Below are 15,073 nucleotides of genomic sequence, written 5' to 3' on the forward strand. Positions count from 1 at the left end.
TTTACGATAAACCATTAGCGAAACATTTGTTGTTACTCTCTAAACTATCGCGTCACTGAAGAAAACACACACCACGCCCCCAAACATGGCTGCTGCCCCGAGAAGAATTATTGATTCAAATAAAATGAACATATTTCCACACATTTTTTTTTGGTTTGTTCTTGAATGTTTGTATAGGGACCCCTCACCTCTCTCCAGCAGTTGCACCCTCCCACCACCCACGCCATTGTCCTTTACATTTTAACTAGAATGAACGTAACATATTTTGTTACTTCTGTGTAACTTTGTTACTTGCTATGAGGCATTTTTTTTGCACTTTTCCAGCTAGTTAATCCTCTCTACGTCATCTCGATGTAGGATGTTTGATGTAGGATGTTTGATGTAGGATGTTTGATGTAAGATGTTTGATGTAAGATGTTTGATGTGTAATGTTTGATGTAAGATGTAAGATGTTTGATGTGTAATATTAGAAGTATATGTTTGATGTAAGATGTTTGATGTGTAATATTAGATGTAGATATTTAATGTAAGATGTTTGATGTGTAATGTTAGATGTAGATGTTTGATGTAAGATGTTTGATGTGTAATGTTAGATATAGATGTTTGATGTGTAATATTAGGTGTAGATGTTTGATGTAAGATGTTTGATGTGTAATGTTAGATGTAGATGTTTTATGTAAGATGTTTGATGTGTAATGTTAGATGTAGATGTTTGATGTGTAATATTAGGTGTAGATGTTTGATGTAAGATGTTTGATGTGTAATGTTAGATGTAGATGTTTGATGTAAGATGTTTTGATGTGTAATGTTAGATGTAGATGTTTGATGTAAGATGTTTGATGTGTAATGTTAGATGTAGATGTTTGATGTAAGATGTTTGATGTGTAATGTTAGATGTAGATGTTTGATGTAAGATGCTCGATGTGTAATGTACAGTGCATGGGCGTAGCCAGGATTTTTTTTTGGGGGGGGGGGGGGGTTGGGGGCGAAGCCCCGCCGCCAAGCACTATTTCTGGTATTGAAAGCCAACAAAATGAATGTTCTGAGGTATCTACAGTAAATTTTCCTGCTATTAAAAAGTTTTATTTCAAAAACCTCAAATGCTATTCTCACTGCCTTACTGGCGCTAAGTTGTACTAGGATGTCATTGCAACCCTTAAGTATGCGTAATTCATTTTGTCGGAGAACATGTCCCGCAAACCTCATGAGACGCTCTGTCACAACCTTACTAAGGGGTCGACTCCCAATTTTCGGCATAGGATTTCCTTGATTTAGACCCGATCTCTATAACTGACTCCTAAAATCTATCTTAGCCATCTTTGTTGAGCCACATTTAGTGTTTTTCAATTTCGACAGATGACTTTTCAAAGCACTTTATTAATGGAGCCCCGCCACTGGTAGAAATGTGTAACCTCTCTTGAATACGCTCTTGGAATTAGGTGACTGTAGTTTGCTTTAGATTTTATATCGAAAAGGGAAGTTTTATCGTCAAAATCATCTGTTGTGGATTTTAAACTAAAATATCTCTGGAGTTTTTTTTTTTCTTTAATTCAAAACCCCATTTAGCTACGGTCATAGTATTTGGTAACTGTAGTTTGCTTTAGAATTTTTTTTGTAACTCAAAACCATCTGGAGGGGTTTTAAACTTTTAAGAAAAGCAAACTGTAGGAGAGGGGTTTAAACTCAAAACCCCCAATTGGCTTGGTTTGGCTACGCTCAAATAATTTTTGTGTGTAATTTGCTTTTATTATATTAAAGAGGTATTTTTTTAGCATCAAAACCCGCTGAAAGGGGGTTTAAACTCAAAACCCCTTTTCATAGCATTTTGAGTGCGTTTTTTATATTGAAGAGTTATTTTTTTAGCTTCAAACTCCACTGGAGGGGAGTTTAAACTCAAAACCCCTTTGACTGCACTCATAGAATTTTGAGTGTATAATTTGCTTTGTTTTTAATATTAAAGAGGTATTTTTTACCTTCAAACCCCGCTAAAAGGGGTTTAAACTCAAAACTGAGTCGAAACCCATTTAACTACGCTCATCTCATAGAATTTTGAGCGTGTAATTTGCTTTTTTTTTATATTGAATAGGGGGTTATAAAATCAAAATCTTCCTTAAATGTGCTCTTGGAATTTGGGGATAGTCGTTTCCTATTTTTTGTTTTGTTATTAGAAGAGAGGGATTTAACTGCAAAAAAACCTTGGTAAGGGGTTTTAAACTCAAAACCCACTGGTAGGGAGTTTTAAACTCAAAACCCTCTGATAGGGGTTTTGAACTCAAACCCCCCTGGTAGGGGGTTTTAAACTCAAAACCCCCTAATAGGGGTTTTAAACTCAAATCCCCCTGGTAGGGGGTTTTAAACTCAAAACCCATTGGCTGCGCTGGGGCAAGTGATGGTATTAAAATGTCACCCAAAATAAACAAAATCAAAGCAAAAAATCAATTACTGAATTCCGATCCGGGGGGGGGGGGAAATTTAATTTCGGGGGGGGGGGGGGTTTGAACACCAAGAACCCCCCCCCCCTGGCTGGGCCCATGGTACAGTGTAATATTTTTGATGCAAGATGTTTGATGCGTAATGTTTGATGTGTAATGTCATATGTCTGATATTTTTATTCTGCGTAATATGAAGTGGCCGCTAATATCAGTTTGTACAATATTCGATACTTTTTTAATTATAAGAAATGATTTAGTGTGTACACCCCTTCAGTAGGTTCACATGATATGAGCAAAGAAAGAAAATCAGAACTTGTCAACTGTTTGCTGGGAAAAATAAACAACAACAACAAAAAAAAAAATAATAATAGGAAATAACGTTGAATAGAGCTGAAAGGTGAAATAGCAGGAATTCATTAATTCTTCAATGGTTATAAAAGGGAAAGAACCGCTTAATTACTGTCATTTATCTCAAGGCTGCGAGATTTACTTCCCTTTTGTATTTAAAACAAAATTAATTAATTACCACTAATTAATAAAATATTTTATTATTTTTTTTTATTTTATTACTTCGGGTGTTGTCACCGACAATGGATAACTGCAAAGTTTCAACTTGATCCGAGACTGGGAAGTGGGAAAACAAACAAACATATGTACAAGAATTCAGCTAGCTGCTAGACAGAATTAAACTGTGTAAAAAAAAACTATGTCGAAAGAAGACAGTCAAGTAGCTCAAGTGTGTCCATTTCTTCCAAAACATATCGCTAGGTTTGAAACAATTCTTTAAACTGCCACCATCGTCTTGTTGAGTTGGTCAAACACTTTTGAAATTTAAGTTCGGAGAGTTTCATTGGGTTCAACAACTGACACGTCCGTTAAAAAATCAAATTTAATTAGTAACGCTTCCCCTCTTTTTTCGTCCATCTTTATTTCCAGTCTCTCTCTCTCCCTGTCTCTCTCACTCTAATCCAAGTGATGTTAATGTGATGGAAGTGAAGTGATAGGTTTATATCTTTATTACTTTCCACTCCTTCTATTCACTTTCTTGAACTTTTATGAGAGTCTAAAGGAAGAGTGCAGTAGTTCTCGAGGCGGCCCAGACTCGAGAGTGAACAACCAATTTGGCCACACCCAATGCCGACAAAGCCTTTGCCCGATTTAATTTTTTTTCCGCCGTCTTCGTCGGTAGCTTTCTTTTGGGTCTCAATGACGTGCAGCATAAACAAACATTTTTTAAAAATAAAGCTTATCTAAGGGGGATAACCGCAAAAAATCACTGCAACGTATATCAATACCGCAGAAATACAAATAAAACAAAATTAGTTTCTAATAAAAGATTAACTAAAAAAAAACAACTGGTTAACTTTTTTAAAATTATTATTGATGCATGTATTCTTATCGAATAATTGTGCAAAACATTTCAGATAGACTTGAGTATGGGACTTGAGACAATAGTTAATTACGTAAATTAAGAAACTGATGACCTTAACAGCATCTGCCCTATAAACCGTAAGGTCTGAAAGGAAAAACTTACAATGTCAGTTAATGAAGTAATTGATTAATTTTTTGATTGATTCATATTTTGTTAGGTACAACAAATAATTATGTAAAGTTTACAACTTGATCCGAGAATGGGTGTTGGAGAAATAGCGTATACAAACATTGTAGCTGACAGATAGACAAGACAGTGTAGGTTGATATAAGCTTTATAATTAGCATCACACAATATTTTAATATATTCATGAATCGTCTGGAGTGTTGCGTTTATTACTTTGGAAATGTCGATGATTAAATTAAAAACTATTGTACAAGTCCACTTCACGTGGTCAGTACAATGGTCAGTAAAATGGTCAGTACAATGGTTAGTACAATGGTCAGTACAATGGTTAGTACAATGGTCAGTACAATGGTTAGTACAATGGTCAGTACAATGGTTAGTACAATGGTCAGTACAATGGTTAGTACAATGGTCAGTACAATGGTTAGTACAATGGTTAGTACAATGGTCAGTACAATGGTCAGTACAATGGTTAGTACAATAGCCTGCAATTATTTCGTAAGAGAAGAAAGCAAACAAGTAAAAACATAAGAAATACTTTAAAAAAACAAAGCTTATACAAAGTGTAATTGTATCAATTAGTTTGGATCAGTCATGTCATTAAATTTGTAATTGATCTAGACCAAAAATAATAGATCTAAAAGATTAGAAATATTTTTACCAATTACTTTTGTATAGCGCAACTTCATGCTTTTATCATTCTCACTACGCTATGATCCTATCACTTGCCTGGACCAGTTGGGAATATGGGAAAGGGAAGGGGGGAGAAATAAAGGAATATCTGGGTGAATTTTACCCTAATCGCTTTTTAAAAGCATTTATAAACAAAAAAAAAAGGCAGAAAGAAGACCTGAATTTGAACTCGTGGCTCAAGCCTCCTTAAGGCCACACTTCTAGTGAGGTGTGTATGAAAATAGAAGACTGCATAGTTATCTATTGTTTGTTTCAAACTTACTTTAAAGCGGCGACTTTAAGGGGCTAATATACCTCATTCATCAATCGTAAACAAACATTTAACCACGTGGTTCTCTACCACTTCTATATAATTTACGATCGAATGTTTAATTCATGATGGTTGTCACGTGACCGTTTTTTTCGTTGTTTTTATCGATAAGATCACGTGACTAAATGTTATTTGTTTACAATTGGTGAATGAGGTCCATTCAGCTTATACCACCATCTCAGTCAAGTACAATTTCTTTCCCTTGTTTGAGAGAAAAAAATAATTCCCAATAGGTAATTAACTAATTGGTTAATTCATTTTATTGATTTTTTGTGGTATGTAGAAGAAATTATTGTGCAACATTTCAGCTTGATCCGAGATTGGGTGTGGGAGAAATAACGTGGACAAACATTTTTACCAGACAGACAGACAGAGTGAGTTGATATTGGCTTCGTAAAAAATATGCGTGTATTCGTTTGATATGGTTCTTCAGAATAGAAGATTGTTACATCCCAGAAGGGAGGGGGGTCGGAGCACATACCGCACGAGCAGACAGGTGTGTACTTTCACTAGAATTAAACATTCTCTCGGCTCTCAAAAACATCAAAATCCAAAAAAAGTGAAATACAAGAAACAAAAAGAGAACACTTTTATTTACACAGGGAGAGAGTAAATGACCTGGCGAAATGTCAAGAGTAGCCTGCATTGAGCTGACGTGGTTCCAGCTGCCGCCAACTTCATTCATTATTTCTAGAACTGACCTTCGGTCATTGGATTGGAACTTAGGTGCAGTTCTTGTGAGATCATTCTGATAAAGTGTATCAATCAATATCAGGGCCGGTCTTAAGCCATTGCAACCTATGCGGCCGCAGTGGGCCCCGCACTTTCATAGGCCCCGCGCGATGCAAATTCTAGGTGTAAATTATTAAAATAAACCATTTTAACTGATTATTAAAGGGTTCCTAGAATTGTCCTGAAATTATAAAATATAAGAAAAAGTCATGAAAATCTCCAGAAATTATTAAAATCTTCCGAAAACTGATGCAAATCTCCTTATAACAGATAAAATTGTCATTTCGGGGTGTCATTCAATATGGAAAACGCCAATCCAGCCTGCGATTAAAAAAAGACGGTATTGTTAGCTTTCATTTAATAAAAATGTAATAATAAGCCGAATTTTAACCAAAACAAGAAGTTTGAATACTTAATTTACTGTAATAGTCACTGGAATGCAAATATCTAAATCTTTCTCGACTTCTTAAAAAACAACAAAAGCGATATTTTGCTGGTCGATAGTAAGTCTAAAAGGCAGATCTGAATTTTTATCGGCTTTTTGTTGGGAAACTACTATCTACTGTAGATGGCTCGTAAAGTTAGTAAAGTTAATTTGACAGTGATTTTGTACTTAGTAAAGTATAAACAAAAATGCAAAGACGAATTTATTTTCTAATACTAAATCATAAGTTTCACTTATTATCCTTATCACAACCCAAATTAGGCCCCGCGCAATCAGTTTCGCATAGGGCCCCGCAATCTGTAGGACCGGCCCTGATCAACATGGTGAAATAATACAGTCGGGTAAAAGAAAACAAAATGGCTGAATATATCCACATTGTTATGATTCGATATCAATAGTATCACAATGTCTTCTCATCGTCAATGACATCATGACCAGTGACAGTATCACCAATGACATCATGACCAGTGACAGTATCACCAATGACATCATGACCAGTGACAGTATCACCAATGACATCATGACCAGTGACAGTATCACCAATGACATTATCGCCAGTGACAGTATCACCAATGACATTATCGCCAGTGACAGTATCACCAATGACATTATCGCCAGTGACAGTATCACCAATGACATCATGACCAGTGACAGTATCACCAATGACATTATCGCCAGTGACAGTATCATCAATGACATTATCGCCAGTGACAGTATCACCAATGACATTATCGCCAGTGACAGTATCATCAATGACATTATCGCCAGTGACAGTATCATCAATGACATTATCGCCAGTGACAGTATCATCAATGACATTATCGCCAGTGACAGTATCACCAATGACATTATCGCCAGTGACAGTATCATCAATGACATTATCGCCAGTGACAGTATCATCAATGACATTATCGCCAGTGACAGTATCACCAATGACATTATCGCCAGTGACAGTATCACCAATGACATTATCGCCAGTGACAGTATCACCAATGACATCATCTCCAGTGACAGTATCACCAATGACATTATCGCCAGTGACAGTATCACCAATGACATTATCGCCAGTGACAGTATCACCAATGAAATCATGACCAGTGACAGTATCACCAATGACATTATCGCCAGTGACAGTATCATCAATGACATTATCGCCAGTGACAGTATCACCAATGACATTATCGCCAGTGACAGTATCACCAATGACATCATGACCAGTGACAGTATCACCAATGACATTATCGCCAGTGACAGTATCATCAATGACATTATCGCCAGTGACAGTATCATCAATGACATTATCGCCAGTGACAGTATCATCAATGACATTATCGCCAGTGACAGTATCACCAATGACATTATCGCCAGTGACAGTATCATCAATGACATTATCGCCAGTGACAGTATCACCAATGACATTATCGCCAGTGACAGTATCACCAATGACATTATCGCCAGTGACAGTATCACCAATGACATTATCGCCAGTGACAGTATCACCAATGACATTATCGCCAGTGACAGTATCACCAATGACATCATGACCAGTGACAGTATCACCAATGACATTATCGCCAGTGACAGTATCATCAATGACATTATCGCCAGTGACAGTATCACCAATGACATTATCGCCAGTGACAGTATCATCAATGACATTATCGCCAGTGACAGTATCATCAATGACATTATCGCCAGTGACAGTATCACCAATGACATTATCGCCAGTGACAGTATCACCAATGACATTATCGCCAGTGACAGTATCACTAATGACATCATGACCAGTGACAGTATCACCAATGACATTATCGCCAGTGACAGTATCATCAAAGACATTATCGCCAGTGACAGTATCACCAATGACATTATCGCCAGTGACAGTATCACCAATGACATCATGACTAGTGACAGTATCACCAATGACATTATCGCCAGTGACAGTATCATCAATGACATTATCGCCAGTGACAGTATCATCAATGACATTATCGCCAGTGACAGTATCATCAATGACATTATCGCCAGTGACAGTATCACCAATGACATTATCGCCAGTGACAGTATCACCAATGACATTATCGCCAGTGACAGTATCACCAATGACATCATCTCCAGTGACAGTATCACCAATGACATTATCGCCAGTGACAGTATCACCAATGACATTATCGCCAGTGACAGTATCACCAATGACATCATGACCAGTGACAGTATCACCAATGACATTATCGCCAGTGACAGTATCATCAATGACATTATCGCCAGTGACAGTATCACCAATGACATTATCGCCAGTGACAGTATCACCAATGACATCATGACCAGTGACAGTATCACCAATGACATTATCGCCAGTGACAGTATCATCAATGACATTATCGCCAGTGACAGTATCATCAATGACATTATCGCCAGTGACAGTATCATCAATGACATTATCGCCAGTGACAGTATCATCAATGACATTATCGCCAGTGACAGTATCACCAATGACATTATCGCCAGTGACAGTATCACCAATGACATTATCGCCAGTGACAGTATCACCAATGACATTATCGCCAGTGACAGTATCACCAATGACATTATCGCCAGTGACAGTATCACCAATGACATCATGACCAGTGACAGTATCACCAATGACATTATCGCCAGTGACAGTATCATCAATGACATTATCGCCAGTGACAGTATCACCAATGACATTATCGCCAGTGACAGTATCATCAATGACATTATCGCCAGTGACAGTATCATCAATGACATTATCGCCAGTGACAGTATCACCAATGACATTATCGCCAGTGACAGTATCACCAATGACATTATCGCCAGTGACAGTATTACCAATGACATTATCGCCAGTGACAGTATCACCAATGACATTATCGCCAGTGACAGTATCACCAATGACATTATCGCCAGTGACAGTATCACCAATGACATCATGACCAGTGACAGTATCACCAATGACAATGGTTGGTCCAGAATGCTCCAGTTGTACACTGCAATTCATGTGTGTGTGTGTTTGCCGCGTGTCGTAGCAACTACAAAAAGTCAAGTGTAAAGTGTAAGATAATAACGCTTATCATGATACACGAGTCCTTTATAGTTTATCTTTATACTGAGACATAAATTGTTCGTTTCATACATTCTCAAAGACACGAGACATTCTTCATACTAAGAGGTTAGAGGTGAACATGTCTCCTCCACATTGTTGTTTTTTTCTTTCTTCCCTTTTCCTTCTCTTTCCTCCATTCTCATTCTTTCTTCCTTTCAATTTCTCTCTCTCTCTTTCTTCTCTTCTCCTTTCTCTCTTCCCCTCTCTACCTTTTTTTCTTCACTCTTCTCTTTATTCATTTCTCTCTTTTCCCTTTATTCGCCCTCACCCTCTTGCTTCGTTGTTTCTTTTCTCTCTTTCTCTATTTCGTTTTTTTTAGTTCACATTGATCAAGCTCTAACTACAACAACACACACAGAAACACTCAAACCTCTGGACACACATCGACATGAAGCAATTCAATGACGTATTTGTCATAGCCAGTGTCAGACATGACACTGATCACTGTCTGCCTTTTAACAGTCGCAGAGACTGCCATTAGCACTGCCGCCGGAAAGTACTGAAAAATAAGTAACAGCGGGCCCCTAGGGCTGGCTCAAAGTTTCAAGAACTCAAGAAACAAAGTCTAATGAAAGTCATAACACGTAGTTAAAAAATACTGACTGATCTGTATTTCAACAATTTACGAGCTAACCCGTAATTCAAAAAGTACGAATTAACTTGTAACTATATTTTATTTTATGTCTATGCTTGTAACTAGAAAAGTTCGAACTCACCTGTCACTCAAAAAGTACGAACTAACTTATACTTAGAAACAAATAAGTGAACTAACCCTGTGACTACAAACAAGAAAAACATAAAAAATACTAAAAAACAACAACAACAAGCTTATAAGAAGTGTAGTTGTATTAGTTTGAATCAGTCATGTAATTAAATTTGTAATACATCTAGACTAACAATAATAATCTGCGATTAGAAATATTTTTTCCAATAGTTTTTGTTTTTGTTTAGCGCAATTTCATGCTATTAGCTTTCTCAAAATGCTATGTTGGGAACATTAGGGGGGGGGAGGGAAGAAAGGGATATCTGGGTGAATGTTATCGTGATCGTCTTTTTAAAGCATTTATAAAAAAAGGGGAACGACCTGTATTCGAACTCATGACTCAAGCCGACATTCTAATCAGTTTGCTAGTGCGATGTGTTTGAAAATTGAAGATTGTATAGTTATCTTTTGTTTGTTTCAAACGTACTTTAAAGCGGCGAACTATAAAGGGACTAATTCAGCTTATACCATGACCTCAGTCAAGTACAATTTCTTTCCCTTGTTCGAGATACCAAGCCAAATAATTAATTACCAATAGTTAATTAACTAATTGGGTTTTTTTAAAAATTGATTCTTGTGTTTTCAACTAAGAAAAATAATTGTGCAAAAATTCACCTTTATCCGAGATTACAAACTTTTTAACAGACAGTCAGATAGAGAGAGTTTATATAAACTTTGTGGAAAAAACCCGAACTAACCTGTCACTCAAAAGACAAGAACTAACCAGTCACTCAAAATACAAGAACTAACCAGTCACTCAAAAGACAAGAACTAACCTGTCACCCAAAAGACAAGAACTAACCTGTCACTCAGAAGACAAGAACTAACATGTCACTCAAAAGACAAGAACTAACCAGTCACTCAAAATACAAGAACTAACCTGTCACTCAAAAGACAAGAACTAACCAGTCACTTAAAAGACAAGAACTAACCAGTCACTCAAAAGACAAGAACTAGCCTGTCACTCAAAAGACAAGAACTAGCCTGTCACTCAAAAGACAAGAACTAGCCTGTCACTCAAAAGACAAGAACTAGCCAGTCACTCAAAAGACAAGAACTAACCAGTCACTCAAAAGACAAGAACTAACCAGTCACTCAAAAGACAAGAACTAACCAGTCACTCAAAAGACAAGAACTAACCAGTCACTCAAAAGACAAGAACTAACCAGTCACTCAAAAGACAAGAACTAACCAGTCACTCAAAAGACAAGAACTAACCAGTCACTCAAAAGACAAGAACTAACCAGTCACTCAAAAGACAAGAACTAACCAGTCACTCAAAAGACAAGAACTAACCAGTCACTCAAAAGACAAGAACTAGCCAGTCACTCAAAAGACAAGAACTAACCAGTCACTCAAAAGACAAGAACTAACCAGCCACTCAAAAGACAAGAACTAACCAGTCACTCAAAAGACAAGAACTAACCAGTCACTCAAAAGACAAGAACTAACTTGCTTAAAAAGTTACTGTTCAGGAACATCGTCTTCTCAGTGCTAGATTCTAGATCATTGGAGTATTACAAGGTCTTCGCGATTCTTTTCTGGAGGCGGGTGAGAATGGGTCGGAGTAAAGAAATGTTCCATTTTGTTAAAGTCAAACATTTATTAGTTAGTAAGAGAGAACAAATCACTCTGTAAGTTAATACAAAGGAGTTATTGTCTTTAAAAAATTGTTTTTCTTATTTCATGCGCAAGGTCGGTGACGTCATCTTAAAAACCTGATGTTGCACTTCTGAGGGACTGCTGCATATGGTGGGATTAGAACAGGGTCTCTTCATGCGCAGATTGAATATTTAAAGATTTGTTGGAATATGTATTCGCTAACAAAGGAGCAGCTCGGCTGTTGAAGTTCTATCTACGCGATCATCCTGACGATGTTATCACTATGGCTAATCATAAAAACTATTTCTAGTTCTCTGGGAATTTACTTTTTTTTTTGGGGGGGGGGGAGCAGATGTACTGGACGAAGTTATGCACAAGAAGACTTTCTGACTAAAGGTTTCATTAACTATTGACAAAGTGATGGCCGATCTAGAGGGGCGTCAACTTTAGGAAAGCGAGACACATTAACTCAAGTATGTACTGAGAAGGTTCTTCTTAAAATCAAACTAACGTTAATAATTTGAATAATCCTAGATTTTAATGATTGCAATTAACAAATTGACATTAAAATGTCCGAGACAAGAAAAATAAAAATCCATGCATATTTTCAGTTTTGTTACCAGTCATTCAACGTAGTTAGGTCATCAGTCATTCAACGTAGTTAGGTCAACAGTCATTCAACGTAGTTAGGTCATCAGTCATTCAACGTAGTCAGACCATCAGTCATTCAACGTAGTTAGGCCATCAGCCATTCAACGTAGTTAGGCCATCAGCCATTCAACGTAGTTAGGCCATCAGTCATTCAACGTAGTTAGGCCATCAGTCATTCAATGTAGTTAGGCCATCAGTCATTTAACGTAGTCAGGCCATCAGTCATTCAACGTAGTCAGACCATGAGTCATTCAACGTAGTTAGGCCATCAGCCATTCAACGTAGTCAGGTCATCAGTCATTCAACGTAGTCAGGTCATCAGTCATTCAACGTAGTCAGGTCATCAGTCATTCAACGTAGTTAGGCCAACAGTCATTTAACGTTGTTAGGTCATCAGTCATTCAACGTAGTCAGGCCATCAGTCATTCAACGTAGTCAGGCCATCAGTCATCCAACGTGGTTATACCATCAGTCATTCAACGTAGTTATGCCATCAGTCATTCAACGTAGTCAGGCGATCAGTCATTCAACGTAGTTAGGCCATCAGTCATTTAACCTAGTTAGGCCATCAGTCATTCAACGTAGTTAGGCCATCAGTCATTCAACGTAGTTAGGCCATCAGTTATTCAACGTAGTTAGGCCATCAGTCATTCAACGTAGTTAGACCATCAGTCATTTAACGTAGTTAGACCATCAGTCATTTAATGTAGTTAGGCCTTGTTGTTATCTCATAGTTTTATAATGTTATAATGAAAAAAAAATAACACAACATTTTTAATAAAAACAGTTTTTAAGGGGGGGGGATGGGGGGGAATTGATGGTTAGCTGAGGGTAACACCATGAAATGACCACACCAAAAGACACCGACCCCTAGCGACGCCGCAGTTCCTGTATATTTATTGAATGTATGAATATAATTTTTCTTTGGGCTATGGAAATTTCCAATGCAGTCATCTTTAGTTACTTTCTCCCAGTCCTATGGAAGTAGGGCTCTACAGTTTTATGGGTGACCATCTGTGTACCTCCTCTCATTCCCTACGTGTCAACTTCAGCGTCACTAAAATATCTGGTCTCAAGGGCAACCACCTTTTTCTCCTTTCGAAGAATTCCTGGAGGATATCATAAATACATCATCCCTTAAAAGTTAGTAAAATATACATTTAAAAAAAGGGGGGAGGGGGAGCTGAAAAGGTAACCGCAGCTGAAGACCTGGTTGTTAAGAATGAGTTAATTCCCATTGGATAGAGAACTCCAGAGTCAAAACTACAAAATTACATTTAGCATTCTAGATAGAAAAACTCAAAGCTTGAATAATCTACAATACAGAAGCGAGACTCAATTATATTCAACAGAGAGCTTTAGAAAGAGGGAGATGGAAGGAAAGACCAGGAGAGAGAGAGAGAGAGAGAGAGGAGGAGGAGGAGAGAAAGAGAGTTTTCGGGAAAGAGACATAGAGACTAAGAAAAAATGTTCTTAAAATATTTAGCCAAGAATCTGTTTTAAATTTGTCTTTTTTAATGCGAAATTTTAAGTGACGATTTTAAAAGCAGTTTGTAGGTACAGAGTTTAAAGTTTATTCTAGTAGGTACAGAGTTTAAAGTTTATTCTAGTAGGTACAGAGTTTAAAGTTAATTCTAGTAGGTACAGAGTTTAAAGTTTATTCTAGTAGGTACAGAGTTTAAAGTTTATTCTAGTAGGTACAGAGTTTAAAGTTTATTCTAGTAGGTACAGAGTTTAAAGTTTATTCTAGTAGGTACAGAGTTTAAAGTTTATTCTAGTAGGTACAGAGTTTAAAGTTTATTCTAGTCCAGAGCTGAGATCTAGTCGTTTATGTTGTGGGTTGTTTAGTTAATAGATGTCTGAGATGTAGAGTAGATTTAGGTCTAGATGGAGTTCGTTCAACCACCAACAACATATAACAATTTGTATAAAACACTTAAGGAAAACGATAGATACTTGACAAAATGTTTAATCCAATATGAAGGGGCACAGTCCAAAATGTCGACAGTTTCTACAGATGAGGTCTCGCCATTAACTAAGAGGAGTGAGTCGTTAAAATCTATCCCATAATTCCTATTTAGGTAATATCCCATAATTCCTATGTCTGTCTAAAATAGTCTAATTATAATTTCGTCAAATTCCCAGTAAAGTCTATAACAGTTTATTTCTTAGCTTGCATACAAGAACTGACAGAAAAAAACTTTTTGAATGGCAAGCTTTTAGTTTTAGAACATGTTCTAGAAGTTTCCTGTATATCAGTGCAAAGGGGAAATAAGCAAAATATACAAAATACTCGTTTTCAACAAAGCTTAAATGGAGGCACCGAAAAAAAATATCACTGTACTATATCGCAATACTGCAAGGTTTATCCCCCCTTTCCATACACACAATATTAATTAATTTCCACTAATTGATTAACTATTTGGCTAATTATTTATCGATTCATGTATTGTCATCGACTATCAATGCATCATCATCATCATCTTTCCCATTGGGTCCGTCGATGAGTCAGCTGTTTGGTAAGCAGGTTTCAATATTTCAGCATGGATATCAGAGGCTACGAACTAGAAACTTCTAACAATCACAATCCTCCCCCCCCCCTTTATACAAAATGTTAATTTTAAGTGTGATAGCCTGCCGACCACTCCCTCCCAATGCTCCATGTCCTGCTTGTGGCCTGCCTGTATCCAGCCAGAGCGTGAACCTTGGGCATGATTGGCTGACGTAAACAAAGACATGAGACATTGAGGACACACTGGTCAG

General features: G+C 37.2%; 2 protein-coding genes across 2 annotated transcripts in view; both read left to right on the forward strand.

The window, feature by feature from the left end:
- The window catches only part of LOC106074843 (kin of IRRE-like protein 2), a 321,964-nt gene that overhangs the window by 18,080 nt on the left and 288,811 nt on the right, over positions 1-15,073 (forward strand). The window lies entirely within an intron of this gene.
- Positions 6,601-9,240, forward strand: LOC129926018 (serine-rich adhesin for platelets-like). The gene has a single exon (XM_056027807.1). The coding sequence runs from the start codon at positions 6,601-6,603 to the stop codon at positions 9,238-9,240; it is 2,640 nt and encodes an 879-aa protein (XP_055883782.1).

Source organism: Biomphalaria glabrata, chromosome 1, assembly GCF_947242115.1.
Source record: "Biomphalaria glabrata chromosome 1, xgBioGlab47.1, whole genome shotgun sequence".
Taxonomy (NCBI): Eukaryota; Metazoa; Mollusca; class Gastropoda; family Planorbidae; genus Biomphalaria; species Biomphalaria glabrata.